Source organism: Marmota flaviventris, chromosome 9, assembly GCF_047511675.1.
Source record: "Marmota flaviventris isolate mMarFla1 chromosome 9, mMarFla1.hap1, whole genome shotgun sequence".
Taxonomy (NCBI): Eukaryota; Metazoa; Chordata; class Mammalia; order Rodentia; family Sciuridae; genus Marmota; species Marmota flaviventris.
In genome coordinates this window covers 57,561,069-57,579,328 of record NC_092506.1, presented here as the reverse complement: position 1 = coordinate 57,579,328, position 18,260 = coordinate 57,561,069, and the positions used below count along the sequence as shown (strand labels likewise).

General features: G+C 40.7%; 2 protein-coding genes across 2 annotated transcripts; both read right to left on the bottom strand.

Annotated features, from left to right (window-relative positions):
- Positions 1-4,238: 4,238 nt before the first annotated feature.
- LOC139706986 (olfactory receptor 56A4-like) lies at positions 4,239-5,102 on the bottom strand. Its single transcript, XM_071616969.1, has one exon. It carries the CDS (start codon positions 5,088-5,090, stop codon positions 4,239-4,241), a length of 852 nt encoding a protein of 283 aa, XP_071473070.1. The 5' UTR covers positions 5,091-5,102.
- A 9,385-nt stretch (positions 5,103-14,487) lies between these two features.
- LOC114084304 (olfactory receptor 56A4) lies at positions 14,488-15,429 on the bottom strand. The gene has a single exon (XM_027925429.2). It carries the CDS (start codon positions 15,427-15,429, stop codon positions 14,488-14,490), a length of 942 nt encoding a protein of 313 aa, XP_027781230.2.
- Between the last annotated feature and the right edge of the window lie 2,831 nt (positions 15,430-18,260).

Here is an 18,260-nt window from a genome sequence, read left to right as displayed (position 1 = left end):
CTTGTGATCATAGGAATTCCCTCATATCTGACACACATCTGGGATTCCACTCTCTCCTCTCAGGTCAGAGAGGTTCAGCAAGGCCAGTTCTGTCACAAAGCAGGGTGAAGAACACTGAGGCTTAGCCCCCTCCCTGCTCAAGAGATGCTCACTGTGTGTTACATCATCCTTATCCCTTAAGTTGAGCCTCTGACTTGCCAGGTTCCCACAATTCTCAGTTCCTTTAAGACACTCATGTTCTTATTCATTTATTCTTTAATTTAGTCACATGGGTGTTTATTTCACCAACATTCCTGAGTACCAACTAGATTCTAGGCCCTTCTGAAGTTTGTGCTGGGGCTGCTCCACTAAGGAAGGCATGATCCCGACTCCTCAAGGACTGACACTGACTGGTTTTACAGTGTGGAGTAATCAGTGCACTGACAAAGCAGTGAGGAGACTGATGGGAAAGTGCAGGAGCCACGTCCTGCTGCCTCGCAGCACTGGAGGACAGCCTCATGGAAGAGAGGCTGCTTGCACTAGATTTACAAAAACAAGTAGGAGCTGAGCAACATCAGTGCTTTGCTCATCGATAGCTTTGCTTCCTGGTCAGAGAGTTAAGGGCATCTTCCCCCTTCAGGTTCCTGGGAATAAAGTCCCTTCTGCTTTTCCTCTAAGGAGCACAGAGACAATTCTTGTTACTTTAACAGCTAATATTTAACAAGCAGTTCTAGGCTTTTACGGTGGCTCAGGAGTCACCCAGGACAAAGAGGAGGCAGGTTATACTCAGCACAAGCTTCTCTCATCTCTCCTGTACCCACAGGTGGGCTTTAGCCTCAGTGCTCCTTGGATGCTGCCTGTGTTAAGGCCAGGGTGCCCTGCACATGTGTAGCTGCTCTTTCACTTCTCAGCTAAATGACGGGAAATGGCCTTAATCTCGTGGCAGAAGAGGGTAGCAAAACAACATTTGCTGTTGTTTTGCTCTTCCTTTTCTAGGTTTTTGAGGTGTAGTGTGAGTTCATTTATTTGTTGATTTTTTCTTTTTTTGAGGAAAGAACTCCAATAAATGAATTTCCCTCTTAAAACTGCTTTCATTGTGTCCCATAGATTCCGGTATGTTGTGTCTTTATTGTCATTTGTCTCTAAGAATTTTTTTATCTCCTCCTTTATGTCTTCTGTAACCCATTGATCATTCAGTAACATATTGTTCATTTTCCATGTGATGTAGGATTTTTCCTTCCTTCTTTTATCATTGATTTCCAGTTTCATTCCATTATGATCAGATTGGTGCATGGTATTATCTCCACGCCTTTATATTTACTAAGAGTTGCCCTATGGCATAATATATGGTCCATCTTTCAGTAGGATCCATGTGCTGCTGAGAAGAATGTGTATCCACTTGATGATGGTTGATATATTCTATATATGTCGGTTAAGTCTAGGTTATTGATTGTGTCATTGAGTTCTATAGTTTCTTTATTCAGTTTTTGTCTAGAGGATCTGTCTAATGGCAAGAGCGGTGTGTTGAAGTCACCCATAATTATTGTGTGGTAGTCTATTTGACTCTTGAACTTGAGGAGAGTTTGTTTTATGAATGTTGCAACTCCATTGTTTAGTGCATACAAATTGATAATTGTTATGTCTTGTTGGTGGATGGTTCCCTTTAACAGTATATAGTGTCCTTCTTTATCCCTTTTGATTAACTTAGGTTTGAAGTTGATTTTATTCGATATGAGTATGGCCACTCCTGCTTGCTTCCGAGGGCCATGTGAGTGGTATAATTTTTCCCAACGTTTTACCTTCAGCCTGTGTATGTCTTTTCCTATCATATGAGTCTCCTGAAGGCAGCATATTCTTGGATTTGTTTTTTTGATCCAGGTTACTAGCCTATGTCTCTTGATTGGTGAGTTTAGGCCATTAACATTTAAGATTACAATTGAAATATGATTTGTACTTCCAGTCATGTTTATTTATTTATTTATTTTAGTTTGGCTAGTTTTTACTTTTTGGTTATTTTCCTCCCCCTTTACTGAGATACCTCCCGCTGTTAGGTTTGGGCACAATTTTTCAATTCCTCTTCTTGTAGTATTTTGCTCAAAATGCTTTGCAGTGCTGGTTTTCTGGCTGCGAATTCTTTTAGCTTTTGTTTATCGTGAAAGATTTTAATTTCATTGTCAAATCTGAAGCTTAATTTTGCTGGATACAGTATTCTTGGTTGGAATCCATTATTTTTCAGCATTTGAAATACATTGTTCCAGGATCTTCTCACTTTCAAAGTCTGTGATGAAAAATCAGTGGTTAACCTAATTGGTTTACCCCTGAATGTAATCTGCCTCCTTTCTCTCGTAGCTTTTAATATTCTCTCCTTGTTCTGTATGTTGGCTGTCTTCATAATTATATGTCTTGGAGTAGGTCTATTACGGTTTTGAATGTTTGGGGTCCTGTAGGCTTCCAGGATTTGGCAATCCATTCCATCTTTCATCTCTGGGAAGTTTTCTAGAATTATTTCATTTAATATGTTGTCCATTCCTTTGTTTGAATCTCTATGCCTTCTTCTATCCCGATGACTCTCAAATTTGGTTTTTTTATGACATCCCATATCTCTTGAATAGATTGCTCGTGGGATTTAAGCATCTTTTCTGTGTTGACTATATTCTTTTCAAGTTGATAAACTTTGTCTTCATTATCTGATGTTCTGACTTCTACTTGATCTAGTCTGTTTGTAATATTCTCGTTTGAGTTTTTAATTTTGTTTATAGTTTCCTGAATATCTAGGATTACTGTTTGATTTTTTTAAGATCTCTATCTCCTGGTAAAGCTCGTTCTTTGCCATTTGAATTTGTTTGTTTAATTCATTTTCAAAATATACTTTTATTGCTTGGACTTGCTGTCTCATGTCTTCTCTAATATTCCTTTCCATCTGAGTTGGGTATGCCTTGAGTTCTTTCCCTATCCATGTTTTTGATGCTTCTAGGTCCTCCTGTAGAATTAAGTTGTCCTGCATTGTTTGTACTCCTTTTTTCCCTTGTTTTTTCATGATGTTCACGTTACTTTCCAGCTCTATTTGATTGCTATGTTTCTGCTCTCTTCTATAGCTTTGTTTTGGTTTTGTATATCTCTGTTGTCTCTCCTTTGTGTTGGTAGACTATGCCTGCTAAAGTGGATTCCGCTGGGAAGGAATTCCGACAGCCAAGCTCCAGTGACGTCACCTCTCTGCTATGGTGAGCCCCAGGCTCCTTGCTGGGGTGTCCGACTGGGGGGGTGGGACTGGACTGTCTCTGGCTGGTTTAAGCTCCCAGTCGCTGGCGGGCGGGTGGTCTCCAGCTGTCCAGTCGTGCTGGCAGCCAGCGGGCGATCTGTCCCCAGCGGGCGGGCAGTCTCCAGCCGCCCAGTCGCGCAGGCAGCGGGTGGCCTGCCCAGTCGCGCGGTCGGTTGCCGGTTGTCTCCATTCACGCGGGCAGCCGGCGGGCAATTGGTCACCGGAGGGCGTGCGGTCTCCAGCCACCCAGTCGCGTGGACAGTGGGTGGGCTGTCGCTGGAGGTTGGGTGGTCTCCAGCCACCCAGTCGCGCGGGCCTGGCCTCTAGTCCCCTGGTTTCTCCTGCTAGTCCTGGTTTCTCCTGGTAGACCAGATTTCCCCTGAGTGATGCCTCTCGGCAGTTCAAACTGTACTCTGGGCCTGCCGTTTGTTGGGTGTGGAGGGTGGCTATTGGGAACCCCGGCACTCTATTGTTTTGTTTTTTTCCACTTGCCCCTACCCCAGCGCTGGCTAGACAGGTTTCATTTTCGCTGCTGATGGGAGCGGGAGTTGAAGGTCAGGTGTCTCTAGTTTTCCCCACGTCTTTATGCAGGCTCACTCTGTTAATCCCTCCCCTGGAAAGCCTAGGAGAGATTTTATGCGAATTCCCTGCTGTACGGGAGATGAGCTGAGTAACACACACCTGTTTTATTGTTGCATCTGTCGGAGAGTGGCAGTGGTTACTTCAGCTCTCTAAGATGGTGGCTGCTGGTTTCCTTGGTGGAGTTTCCGTTGTGGGGGGTAGAACTGTAACGCTTCCTTCCCCGTCTGAAATCCCGAACTCAGCCCGGGGGCAGTGAGGGCTCAGCCAGCAGGATTCCACAGAATCCGCAGCACCATTTCTCCCTGCTTGCTGGTCGCTTCTCGGCGGCTCCCCGCAGTCTGTAGCCGCGGGGCAGGCTGCGCAGATCAGTCAGCCCGGAAATCCAGTCCCACAGTTGGCTATTGGGAACCCTGGCACTCTATTGCTGCAGGATGTTGAGAAGGATGGGGACATCAGGGGGAATTCTCTCCCTGGCCAGGTTAGTGATGACCAGAACCAGCAGCACTGTGCTGAAGAAGAGGATGAGGATGAAGTGAGACCCACATGTGCTCAGGGCCTTGGCCACAGTACCCTCAGCCTTGATCCTTAGCACAACTTTCAAGATAAAGGAGTAGGAGAGAACAATAAGGATGAGGTTAGAACCCAGTAGTGTCCAGCCTGCCACAAACTGGTAGAGCTGGTTTAAGGTGATGTCATCACATGACAGTTTGGACACAGACATGTTAGTGCAGATACAGTTCTTGGTAATTCTTACACAGTATCTCAATCGGGAAGAAAGTATGGGGATAGGCATAGTAAGAAGAACATTCCGGGACATGATAAAGATGGCAGCCCTGACCACAAACTGGCCAGTGATGATGGAGGGGTACCGCAGTGGATGGCAGATGGCTACGCAGCGGTCATAGGCCATCACCATGAAAGTGCAGGACTCCATCGTCAGAAAACTGTTCATGATGAACATCTGGAGGAAGCAGGCAGAGAAGCTGATGGATCTGAGGTCAAACCAGAAGATGGCCAGGACCTTGGGGATGACAGTGAGGCAGAGCACAATGTCCAGCAGGGAGAGGAGGCTGAGAAGGTAGTACATGGGCTCATGCAGGGAGGCCTCCAGCCAGATGGTGATGAGGAGGGTGGTGTTGGCCCCCATGGCCAGGAGGAAGAGGAGGCTGAGGGGCAGGGACGGCCAGTGATGCCAACTATGGAAGTTAGGGAAGCAGATGAGGAGGAATTCAGAGATCAGTACAGTGGAGTAGTTGCTTTGTACTGCCATATTCTGTGCTCTCATCAGGACTGACACTTCAGAAAACCTTGATGGACAAAACAGGAATAAATCCATCTACGCAATATGAATACCCACAGAGAGAAGTAACTCATTTTCCAAAGAATAATTTAAAAATAGTAACAGCTAAGTATCTAGCATTCTAACCTAGATACTTAACTGTTAAACACCCTGTAATTAGAATGGACAGAAAAAAATTATATTTCTTTGTTTGCCTGATATAATCCCTTTTGATGCTACTTTTAAGTTTTGTGCCCAACTTGGTTGATAAATTATGTAATCAACCTCCTTATAAGAAAATATCACTGTTATCCCACTTTTACAGATGAAGAAATAAAGGCAAAGGTAAGCAAAGTCACTCGTGGTGAAACCATGACTTGAAACCATGAAATCTTGATCTTACAGCCACTACCTTTTTCTGCCACTATAAAAACATATATGAAACTACTTATGCAGGCCCAGCTATTAAAGTAGATCAGCCATAGACCCCAAAACATTGTTGGTCTCTGTCCTTCATCCAAGAGATGATATCAGAGACAAAGGAGGAATCAGACCTAACTACATTACCAGATAATACTTGAAGACTTCATTAGAGTTGGGACTATCATATATATGGAAAATAAATCTCATAGACATCTAAAACAAATAACACTTTGTTATAAGAAAATGTAAAAATTATATATATACACACATACATCTCCTAGTGTCTTAGGCAAGGTGTTGATATGAGAACCATAAATTTCAGGAGCCAGCAATTTTTGGTCCAACAGTACTATTTCTAGAGTAAGGGACAACTAGATGTGGTGGCACATGCCTGTAATCCCAATGCCTCAGAAGGCTAAAGATCTCAAGTTCAAAGCCAACCTCAGCAACTTAGCCAGGTCCTAAGCAAATTAGCCAGGTCCTAAGCAACTTAGCCAGATCCTGTCTCAAAATAAAAAGTAATTTTTAAAAAGGTGGTTGGGGATGTGTCTCAATGGTGAAACACCCTGGGTTTGATCCCTGCTTTAAAAAATTAAAATTAAAAAAAAGAAAGGTGAGGGACAACAGCAACTGACTCCATGTAAATTCACCATCAGTCACAAACCCACAGTCTATGGCTTCCTGACCAAATATATCATAAGCAGTTGTGGAAAAAAAATAATGGGTTAACCTTTTACATGATTTCCATGCTAAAGCCTATCTCAGAACATTGGTTGATATGCCCAGTGACACTGTTTCTTTAATGCTGTTAAAAAGCTCACACTCAGCCACTTTTAAATCAATGATGACAGTAGTCCTGATGAGTGTTGGAGTCTTTCCATCAATTTCCCTCTCTTTTCCTCTGAGAAAATGGAAGCCAGCTTCTCAAAGGTGAGAAATGGGAATATTTGAAGGCATAGATGAAGGTTGAAATAAACAAATTTTCCACTGTTTGCCTAATAATGAGTATTCACCTGCCATATAATCTGTAGCACCAGCAAAATGTCTATATCAAAAAGACAATGTAGAGTATATAATTTTAAATTTCTTGTAGCCACCTTAAAAGTGTAAAAGGAAATAAGTGAAATTAATTTTAATATTATCTGACTCATTATACTAACATTATCTTTCATATGTAATCAGTATTTTAAAATGCTAAAGATGTATTTTACAGATTTTCTTGAAAGAGTTATTTTAAGTTTTTCTTGTTGTACTAATTCTTTAAAATCAGGTGTGTATTTTACACTTACAATACATTGCAATTTGAACTAGCTGCATTTCAAGTAGCTATTGACTACTGCATCGGACATTGGAGCTCTAAAGACATGGGAAACTTAAAAGGTTCTCTTTTTATTTTCTTGACGTATGAGTTTAATCTTAGTGTTGGCCACTTGACATCTGTGGCTCTTGGGATTTATATGGAACCTTATTTCATCAGGTTCCATTTCTGGGCCAGCTCAAAATTACAATTTTCATTTTCTTTTTCAGTACTACTCATCAAGCTTCCTTTAGGAATTTCTTAGTAAATTGACCTTCCAGACAAAAAAATGGGAATTCTCCATGAAGGACAAAGGTTAAAAACCTATCCATTGTCTCAGCTTCCGTCATCACAGAGGCCTCTAACAGAGACTAGGAGTCTCCAGCAACTTGCACTCTTACCCCTTAACTTAAACTAATTATTACTTCATCATCGTCCTTTCCTTAAACCAGTGAAGTAACTTATTTGTCATGATTAAAGTCACTTTTTAGAAAACAATGACAAATTTTCAGATATCTCCAAATGTGGCAATAAAATAGAATAGAATAAATGTGGCATCATTCTTTCACATAAAAATATTTGGTTCTTTCACATAAGAACTACAGGTAGATACTGTTAACAAACGGGAAGAAAAAAGTTAAAGTTCAAAAGGTAGAAGTAGAATTAGAAAACAACTATAGCTTCAGCTATAAATCCAAATAAAAATCTATTTATCCTGTAAATCAGACCATACAAACTTACCTCTCTCCAGATTTTGATAACCCCCATATATATACACATCTCTAATTAATTCTTTCCCATTAAGTTTTTTCTCCTAGATCAATGAGCCAAAGATAGAGTTGACACCATAACTGGCAATGGGAAAGATAATGTGTCCCAACCAGGAAAGCAGGAGACAGCACCAAGAGATGAGGCAGAATGAGACAGGAGGGTGATATGAAGGCAGCTAGGATTACTGGTCCTATCTCTTCTGGTGCCTCCAGGGCAAATTTCTGTAGGGAGTTTAAATTGTACTTGGGAATATAAACTCATTGAGGATTTCCTGGTCTCCAACTGCCATAGGCAACAATGAAGGTGTAGGTGTAATTAAAAAACCCTCACCCTCCATATATTCTAAATGGGTAATTGTATCATTCCTAGACCAAAGAGAGACAGTAAAATACCATGAACCTGAATGCCCCCTTTCTGTTCCCAATATCTGGTCAAGTTAAGGGATCAATAAGGGCAAGCCTGGACCAGATAGTCCAGATACATATTATCTTTAAGGAAATGGACTTCTCTTATGCACATTAGGAACTAAGACAAGTCAGTATTATCTGTAGGAAGACACTTTTGTGCATGCACACCAGGTACTTCTCAGGATGCTGGTCAGACCAGCAAACTAAACAAGTTAACACTGATGATGTCACTGCTTCTGCAGCCTAATATATAAAATCCCTCTCTGAATGGGGATGGGCATGGAACTCAGGGCACTGTAGAAAAGTTACACGTCACTCATCCAGCTGGCCACCACTGGACCAAACACCGTGAGGGAGGGATGGCACTGCCTGGAAAAGCACCATAAGGAGTGAGGTGCTGTCAGCCTGTCACCACTGAACTCTTCTTAGAGCAGTCTATGGTCCCTTGTAAGCTTTCCCAAACAAATCATACATCCCCCATGCTCTCTCTGGCCACGTTTTTTTTAGGCCTGTCTGCAACCTATCTTACTGACCTGGAACAACTAGTCTCTGGACAAGACAGTAGTGTACAGTTCATGTTCAAAAACTTTGCCCCCATAGAAAAACAGAGAAGAAGATGATTTGGAGAAATTGGCAGAAACTGAATCTGAAACTCCAGACCCACTATAGACCTACCAGAAGAATTTCTTCTTCATACTTATATTGGACTCCTGAGTCCCTACATGCCTCATTCTTGCCCTCTTCATAGTTTTCCTGGTTCTGAACTAGACCAAACAGCTCAACACTGTACTATAACCACCACTTATGACCATTTGGTGCACCATTTGGCTCAACCCCTTGGGGGCTCCAGAGGATATTTTCACTCCCTTCTGACCCTCCCCGTCCCAGATGCCCACAGTGGCAAAGACATTTTAGCCATCTGAACCTTGAACCATAAGGCCATTCCTCAGGGATGGGAAAAGAAAACACAGAAGATAAATTTAATATGGGATAACAGTGAAGAGAGACAGAAAGTTGTGGAAAATCCAGACAACTTGGAGCATTCAAGGTAAAGAATATATGCATCTGGAAACACGCATTTCTAGACATAGGACAGAGAGACCTCTGTTTTAGACATTAGGTGTACTCCTAGAAAAAATACATTTAAATAAGAATTTAGCATTTAACCTACAATGGCATGAAAATAAGCCAATCTTCAGTTGAAAATATTATAAAATTGAAAATATGCTTAATACACCTAACCTACCAAACATCATAACTTAGCAACAGTACACTGTAGAGTATCAGATGTTTACCTTATAATCAGGCCGCTGACTGGGAGTTGTGGCTCACTGCTGTTACCCAGCATCAAAAAAGAGAATCATACCAACATCACTAGCCCAGAAAAGATCAAAATTCAAAATTTGAAATGTGGTTTCTACTGTAACACTATTATAATATCAAAAAACCAAAGTCAAGCCATCCTAAGTCAGGAACTATCTTTATTCTTTTTCTTCTTTTTTAAGAGAGAGAAAGAAAGAATTTTTTAATATTTATTTCTCAGTTTTCAGTGGACACAACATCTTTATTTTATTTTTATGTGGTGATGAGGATCGAACCAAGCCCCCCGCGCATACCAGGAGAGTGCGTTACCACTTGAGCCACATCCCCAGCCCCTTCTTCTATTTTTAATGTCAATATATTTTTAATTAATTTTGGTTTTGATTGACACACTACATTTATATGCATTTTTGAGATACCAGGTGATTTTTCTATTCATATCTCTATATGTATATATTGGGTAATAATCAGCTCAGGTACATTAGCAAATATAGCACCTTAAACTTTTATCATCTCTTTATGGTAAGTACATCCCAAATTCTCTTCTAACTAACTAACTAACTAACTAACCATATATATATATATATATATATATATATATATAAAATGCATCATTCTGCTGTGCCACAGAGCACCAGAACTTATTCCTCCTATCTAATTTTAACATGGATTGTACCTGTTCTCCCCAGTTCCCTGGCCACTTCTCTCCCCGGCCTCTGGTAACCACTACCCTATAGCCAGTGTGCCAAAACTAGACATGTTGGAGACATATTACTTCCCTTATTACTACCCACAGTGTAGTGTCTTGATTGAAAATTGAAATGAGCAAATGAATTATTCATTATTAATTATAGAGCATGACTAGAGTATGAAAATCTGACTCACTTGCTGGGATGAGTCCAGGATTTATTTGCATATGTGCAGTAGTAATGGGGAAATGCCTTAAAAAGCTGCGGGGTTTTGCAAAAGGAGCACAGGAGCTGGAGAGGATGCTGAGGCACAACCCTCTCTCTTTCCTACTTCCCAAGGCCTAATTTTCAGGACTGGGATAGCAGTCAGGTTTCAGATGATGGGGCACAACTAGACAAAAAAAGACCTGTCCTGTTGTGCTTGTCTGTCTTCTGAAGGACACCGTGAGGTGGATGACAAGGACACCTTGAGGTGGATGACTCGCTGATCCAAGCTAGAACTGCCCATAAATAATGCCAAGGAGAAGAGATGGTCCTATTATACTCTACCATTTGAACACTGCCACCTCCTCCTGGACAAAAGGAATGGACCCAGGGAGGGTCCCATGACTGCCTGGTTTATGCATTATCAGTGTTCCTGTACAGAAGTCCTCACTCAAGAATGATAATAAATCAAAGGAAAGGGAAATTACAACAAAAAGGTGAAAAGCAGACAAGATTGATGACACCAAAGGGCAATATCACTCCTTTCTACTGAGAATGCTTCAGTAGAAATGGACAATAATAGCTTAGCACCTTTTTTTAAACAAAGTGTCAGGTCACGGCTGATTCTGAGAGAGACTACAGGAGCAATTCTACCCCAAGAAGGAAAATGAACTAAAATGAGGCTTGAACAAGATTGTCTAGAGAAAATATGTGTTGCAGAATTTGTGGATTCTTATTTTATTATTTTACAGCTAAACTGAGAGTGTCAATTCTCTTTACGCTTAGGGAAGAGGTTACAAAGTAATCAAGCACCAGCATACTAAGTGGACAGGAATCAAAAAGATAATTTACCAAGGAAACTGCTTGGGGGTGTGCCGCAGTCTGGCTAGGCACAAAAATCATGAGCCACTCAAACAGGAACAAATTTTATTTTTGAAAATCCTGCCAATGCCCTGTAAGCTCCCAGGAAATATCCCGACCCACACACGAACCAGAAATCCCTCCTCCGGAATTCCCTCCTACCGCACTTCCCCAACCAATGGGAACTCTCCAGGAGTCCCGAAGCAGGCCAAGGTGGACAGCAGGGGTCTAATATCCATATGAATGCAGATCTTAACATAATCATATCATCTCAATGGCTTGCTGGCGTCACCTTTCAACCAAAAATGCCATGCATCATTAGTACTTGGCTATGGCTCTTAGCAGGGGTGTGGTGAAAGCAGATTTATGTTTTATGATTACTGTGTCAGAGCCTGTCTTTGTCCCTGAACTACGTCAAAAGGTAATGTGGAAAGAACTGGGGATGGGTTGGGAGGAACTGGCATTGGAAGCCAGGTAGCCTCAAAGGATATGAGCATGGGGTGGAATTGTAGTCTCATATCACTGATAGCCGTCCTGTGGCATTTCAGAAGGGATGCTTGTGAGAAACTTATGGAATACCCAGACTGAATTGGATATAGATAGAGTTTGTCCAATTGACAATTTTATGGGAAACCCAATAGTTTGGGATTCCTACTTTATAATTCTCACATAAACAAAAGAATTTCCCAAGCAAATAAACTGTGGAGGCTGGGGTTGTAGCTCAGTGTAGAGCACTTGCCTAGCATCTGTGAGGCTCTGGGTGCAATCCCCAGCAACACATAGAAATCAATAAGTAAAATAAAGGTATCATGTCCATATACAAGTAAAAAATAAATTAAAAAAAGAAAATAAAGTATAATTAAAACAACTATAGGGACAGAGGAGGGATCAAGTGATGTGGATACCATCTATCCCAAGTTAAATGGGGTATTTGGCAGTGAGCTGACTCCTAATCAAAGGACAGTAGGGGAAGCCATATGTCTAGGGAAATGTTAATAAAAATAATAACAATTCAAAGTGTGTGTAATCTGAAATGTATAAATGTAAGGAACTATTCAAAAAATTTTCACAATTAGTTTATTCATTCTTCAAAACAACAATAATAAGATCAGTATCACCCTTTTCAAGGTAAAGAAACCCATGGTTCATGAGCTTAGCCCAAATTCATGAAATCTGAGTACACAAATTTAGCCAAATTGGCTGATATGAGAATCAAATTCTAACTATACAGACTATCCTAGTGCTAGTCTTCACTGTATAAAAGTTAATTTAGTGCTGGCTATAATAAGGCTCTGTGTTAGGTACTGTAAGAACAATAATAGCACCAGGCTCAGGGGCACATGCCTATAATCTCAGCAACTTGGGAGGCTTAGAAAGGACGATTTCAAGTTCTAGTCCAGCCTAAGTAACTTAGCAAGACCCTGCCTCACAATAAAGACTAAAAAGGGTTTGAGGAGAGATGAAACTCAGTAGTAAAGTGCTACTGAGTTCTATTCCTAGTACCAAAAGTTAACTAATTAATTAATTAATTAATTAATAATAAATAGAAAGGAATGGGGATGTAGGTCAGTAGTAAAGTACCCCTGTTTCAATCCTCAGTAGTGGAAAAAATAAAGACAAGGGGGAAAATTAATGGCATAAGACATGATTGTTGTTTACAGGTAGTTACAAAGGAAGGAAGGAAAGATATGTACTGTTAAAATGCCCATTTTGTTGCACACATTTTAATCTTGATTTCCCTACATACAGAAAAATAAAAGTAATCATGTAGAATTAGAAAGATGAATAAAATACTGTCTCAGCTTAAAAGAAGCTTAGGACATTGTCTGAGAAATATAGCTACTTGAGAGACAAAGTAATGACAGCTGAGAGGACCCAGGAAGAAACTCCTTCTGTAGGAGTTGGCCTGTGAATTAAGCCTCATAGGAAAGATGGGGTTTGGCAAATGAAGATATGAGTAAAAGAAGGGTGATATCCAAAGTGTCAGATGGTTAAAGAGAGACAGCAACATGGGCGTAAAGAGCACTCAGGAAATAATGAGCAGTTCATTTTGGCTATAGTGGCAGAGAAAACAAAGAAAGTTCAGGGTAAGTCAAAAAGTATGAACATGAAAAATCTGAAATTGAAACTTCTGTAATGTATGAAAATTGTTGAAAGATTTCAAATATAAAATAACTAATATTAATAAATATTAATATAATTTATTCAGCAAAGATAAGTATACAAAAGAAGTCAGATAGCCCAATTGGAAAAGTTGACAAATGATACTTGGAAAAATCATGGGCCTGAAATCTTATTTTTTATCTCCCAAGAAACAGGCTACCACTGTAAAATATGCACTGGAGATACTGCACTAATATGTGGCATGATTAAGAAGGAGATGGCAAAACTGTGGAACACACTTTTCTATGAAAAAGAAACCCTACCGCTGTCTTTTCCTAGATGCATGGAAAACTGTGAGCAGCTTTACCAGCCACAGCTCAGGATGGAGGCTGAGTTACACAGGGCAAGGGAGGGCATGGATATGGCAGCATATTTGTTCCAAGGATGGGCAAGTCGGGACGGGATAGGGATGGTGCCTGAAATTGGATTGGAAGATCTAAGTTCCTTATAGTCAGCTAAGATGAGATAAAGTGAAGATTACACAAAAATAATGAAGAAAAAACTATATATAACACTGCAAACAATACCACTCCCAAAAATTATATTGTCAGCTTTCTTGAAAAAAGAAAATGAAAAAAAAAATTAGAAGAGAGAAGGAAGGAAGAAAGGAAAGAAAAGAAGGAAGGAAATATGTTATACTTCACTCAGAGAGGTGACTGGTACACACTGAACATCTTAACTGGGTCTAGGAGGATCAGAGGAATCCATGAATGGCACAGTTGTCAGAATGGCCAAAGAAGAACATTGGGTATGTTCAGGACAAAGCACTCAACCCCAAGAACCTAAGTTCCAGGATTGACATCGTACTTCAGTCCAAAAATCCTTCCATGGCCCAAAAGCCAGGCAGGACTCTGCCAGGCTGAATCAGAGAAGGCAAAGGAATCTGTCTTTTACACATCAGAAGACAGGCATGTCTTTTGAGGAACATCTTTTAAAGCTTGTATCTTTAGTGGTCAAACACTCCCATCTAATTCAGCTCCATTCAGCTAAGATTTGGCAAGACCCTCAGTTGTGGATTAGATCAGAGAAAAATTCCAGGTCACCACAAAAATCTAGAAAAAGAGTGGTTTCCTTTGAAACAACAGAAAACAAAGATGCCCAATAACTGTTTTTATTTTTTTTCATTGTTTTGTAAGATATTGGGGGAAATCAGAATCAGAACTCACTCCAGAATTGAAAATGTTACTTTTCTTTGCAACATAAAGGTAGTTTCTTATTTTCTTACTTTTTATTAACTATTTCAAAGAAGGCTCTTACAATCTTCTCAGCAGTTTCTGGATTCCCTGCTTGATTTCCTTGGTCCTTACACCATAAACAATAGGGTTCAGTGCTGGGGGAATGAGGTGGTGCAGGATGTTGAGAAGGATGGGGACATCAGGGGGAATTCTCTCCCTGGCCAGGTTAGTGATGACCAGAACCAGCAGCACTGTGCTGAAGAAGAGGATGAGGATGAAGTGGGACCCACATGTGCTCAGGGCCTTGGCCACAGCACCCTCAGCCTTGATCCTTAGCACAACTTTCAAGATAAAGGAGTAGGAGAGAACAATAAGGATGAGGTCAGAACCCAGAAGCGTCCAGCCTGCCACAAACTGATAGAGTTGGTTGAAGATGATGTCATCACAAGATAGTTTGGACACAGACAGGTTAGTACAGATGCAGTTCTTGATGATGTTTCCTGCACAGTATCTTAGTCTAGCAGAAAGGATGGGAACTGGAAGAGAAAAGAGGGCATTTCTGGCTATAACAAAGACAGCAGCCCTGACCACAAATTGGCCAGTGATGATGGAGGGGTACCGCAGTGGATGGCAGATGGCCACGTAGCGGTCATAGGCCATCACCATGAAAGTGCAGGACTCCATCGTCAGGAAACTGTTCATGATGAACATCTGGAGGAAGCAGGCAGAGAAGCTTATGGGTCTGAGGTCAAACCAGAAGATGGCCAAGACCTTGGGGATGACAGTGAGGCAGAGCACAATGTCCAGCAGGGAGAGGAGGCTGAGCAGGTAGTACATGGGCTCATGCAGCGAGGCTTCCAGCCAGATGATGATGAGGAGGGTGGTGTTGGCCCCCATGGCCAGGAGGAAGAGAAGGCTGAGGGGCAGGGACAGCCAGTGCTGCCAACTCTGGTAGTTAGGGAAGCAGATGAGGAGGAATTCAGAGATCAGTGCAGTGGAGTCGTTGCTGGATGATGCCATAGAAAGTATCCAAATCAAACTGTAAATATAAACTACCTTACAATGAAGGGCTGAAGTATATGATCACAGAAAGTATGTATCCTGGATGTGGTGGACTTCGGGTTTCCACTGGAACTCAAACCTGTTTCACTGAAATTTTAAAATAATCACCAACATCATCATCATTATCATCATCATCAACATCACCACCAACAACAACATCACATCGTTAACATTATTAACATCATCATTGTCATTAACAACAACAATTATCTGAGCATGTGTCGTGTGCTGGGCATAATGTTGAATGCTTTTACATTCATCATTTCATTTCATTCTTTTAAAAAATACTGAAGAGTAATTAGTATTGTCCTAGATATTTTACCAATAACAAAAGGGAGATTTTAGAGGACAGAGTGGTTAGATTATACAGAGCCAGTAAATAGAAATGACAGGACTATGAGCCACAGAGTCCAACAGAAGGATCCCTGTTTACAACCACTAATCTAGTCCACCTCCAAAAGCATATTTACCTAATGGAACACTTTGACCCTTTATTCTTTAATTCCTCTCTTGCTTCCTTTCTTCTGTGTTTAGAAGACAAGGCTATATGGAGAGCTTCAGGAATAATAAGGGTTTGGTTTAGCCGATTCCAGATAGACCCAAGGAATGCCCAGCCCTCTACTCCTCAGACCTGGACAGGTCCTGACTTGAGGATTCTTTATTTTCATTCTTCAGGAAGCACTGAAGTGTAGAGGCTGCCAAGAGCAATAATTTCTTCTCTCTCCAAAGAGGATTTCATTTGAAAGCCATGGTGTCTGCCATTCACTTACTGAATTATTTGCTGTTGTTTTTCTTTGTAAAGTCTCAAAAAGACTTTCTTTGTTTTGGTGCCTCTGGAGAGGACTATGATTATCTCACCCTAGTGACAGAGACTGGGGACACCAGGAAGAAGATGAAAACTTGTGGGTGCTTCTTCAAATGAATGGCAGGATCTTTGAAGAGCTTTTCAAAAACAGAACATACCTTGAATCTTAGAAGACAGGAGAAATATTTTGTTATCCTGGGAAGAAAATTAAGAGAGGTCCAGAGGCTTTGGGAATGATAAGGGTTTGGGTCTAACAGTACCCCTCCACATCTGGAGGTCTGAGTGGGCTAGCTACCTTCAGCTGGCCCATATGGGTCTCTTGATTTATACTGCTCTTATCAGGCTATGAGCTAATCTGTCACAGGAATATTGTGCAAGGATGAGCTGCTCTTAAGGTGCCTTGAGTGCTATACTATTAATCCTTTCCTCTGCTTCTCTGAGAAGCACAGCCTCAGACAGTTCACTATGAAAAAGGAAGGTGAGACACAAGTACTCCTGGTCTCTATGGAGGCTGCTCCCTACTCCACCATCTGGATGACTCTTCAGAAGGACCCTCTGAATTGTCCTGTCTCCAAATTTCATCAAGCTCTTGCCTGCTCCTTAGATCGTGATCCCTTTCCTTATGTCAAGGGCCATTTCTTTATTTATTATGGACATTAAGACATGAATTGATGGTCATATATGGCTGTAATCACAGTGGCTTGGGAGGCTGAGACAGGAGAATTGCAAATTCAAAGCGAGTCTCAGCAACTTAGTGTGAGGCTCTACGCAACTTAGAATAACCCTGTCTCCATATAAAAAATTTAAAAGGGCCTGGGGATGTAGCTGTAGTTCAGTGATTAAGCACCCATGGCTTCAATCCCTGGTACAAAAATGATTTGAAATGACATTCCATAATCAAAGTCAGAAGAATTACATGTGGGTGATGACAGAAAAGAAGCACTCAGGATTCATTATTTAACCATACACAAACATGTACTTGCCACTAGTTATCGATCAAGGTAAAGTGAAACACACTGAAGAAAGATGAATAAGACAGGGCCTTCAATCTTATGTCACAGTGTTAGTGATTAGTTTCTATTTTTGAGCTTGTGTGACAGAAAAAATAAACTTTACTGAGAAATTAGAGATGAGAATGGGGGAGAGAAGAGGATTTCAAAATAGATTTATATTAAAATTTTAGCCTTGAGATATTGGCCAAATATCCAACTAAAGTTTTTTAGATATCATTCAAAATATGATATGTCTAGGAAATTCAGACTGCAAGTGAAAATGTGCTTTTTGCTTTTTTGAAGGGGAAAAAATAAGGTAAAGAAGCTATTGGTGTGTTTTCAAAAATGAGAAAGATCTAAGCATGTCTTTAAAGTTTAGACTAAGCATTTCCAAGTGGTATTGGTAGTTGTTAATTCAGAAGGAAAAGGAAATATTTGATGGAATAAAGTTTCAGAAAAGATAGCAAAGGGTTGTTTCAATACCATCAGTGAGAGCTCTTGAATAAAACAATGACAGGGACAGCGTTTCTGGCTTCCCACCACTCCTCTTTTCACAAAAGAAATCGTCAAGTCTGGAAGCCAAGAGTGAGTACTTATCCAAATGGTAAAACCTGTGGCTTTGTGTTGGGTAGTTTGGTGATGGGGGAAAAAACAAACAAACAAACAAAAACAGAACAAAAACCATGAGACTGGCTCTCCCACAGAAAAAATAAATCCATGTTGGACCCCCAGCTATAGTAGTATTTTAAATTGCAAATAAAAGCAAATGTCCTGTTACCTGGCATAAAAATGACTTTTCCTCTGAGGTAGGAGGAAATTGACTGTGTTCATGGATATTTTCAAGATAAGAGGGAAAGCTCTTTCTTTTTTTTCATAAAATACAGTTACTTTCTGATATCTTAGCTACCTCTCTGCCCCAAAATGCATTTTATCTTAGAAATATTCCAAAGATTAACTTTCCATACTCTGTACATATTTAAAATCATAGATAT

Excerpts from the sequence above, each read along its gene's own strand:
- LOC139706986 (XM_071616969.1), bottom strand. The coding sequence starts at position 5,090 with ATGGCAGTACAAAGCAACTACTCCACTGTACTGATCTCTGAATTCCTC.
- LOC114084304 (XM_027925429.2), bottom strand. The coding sequence starts at position 15,429 with ATGGCATCATCCAGCAACGACTCCACTGCACTGATCTCTGAATTCCTC.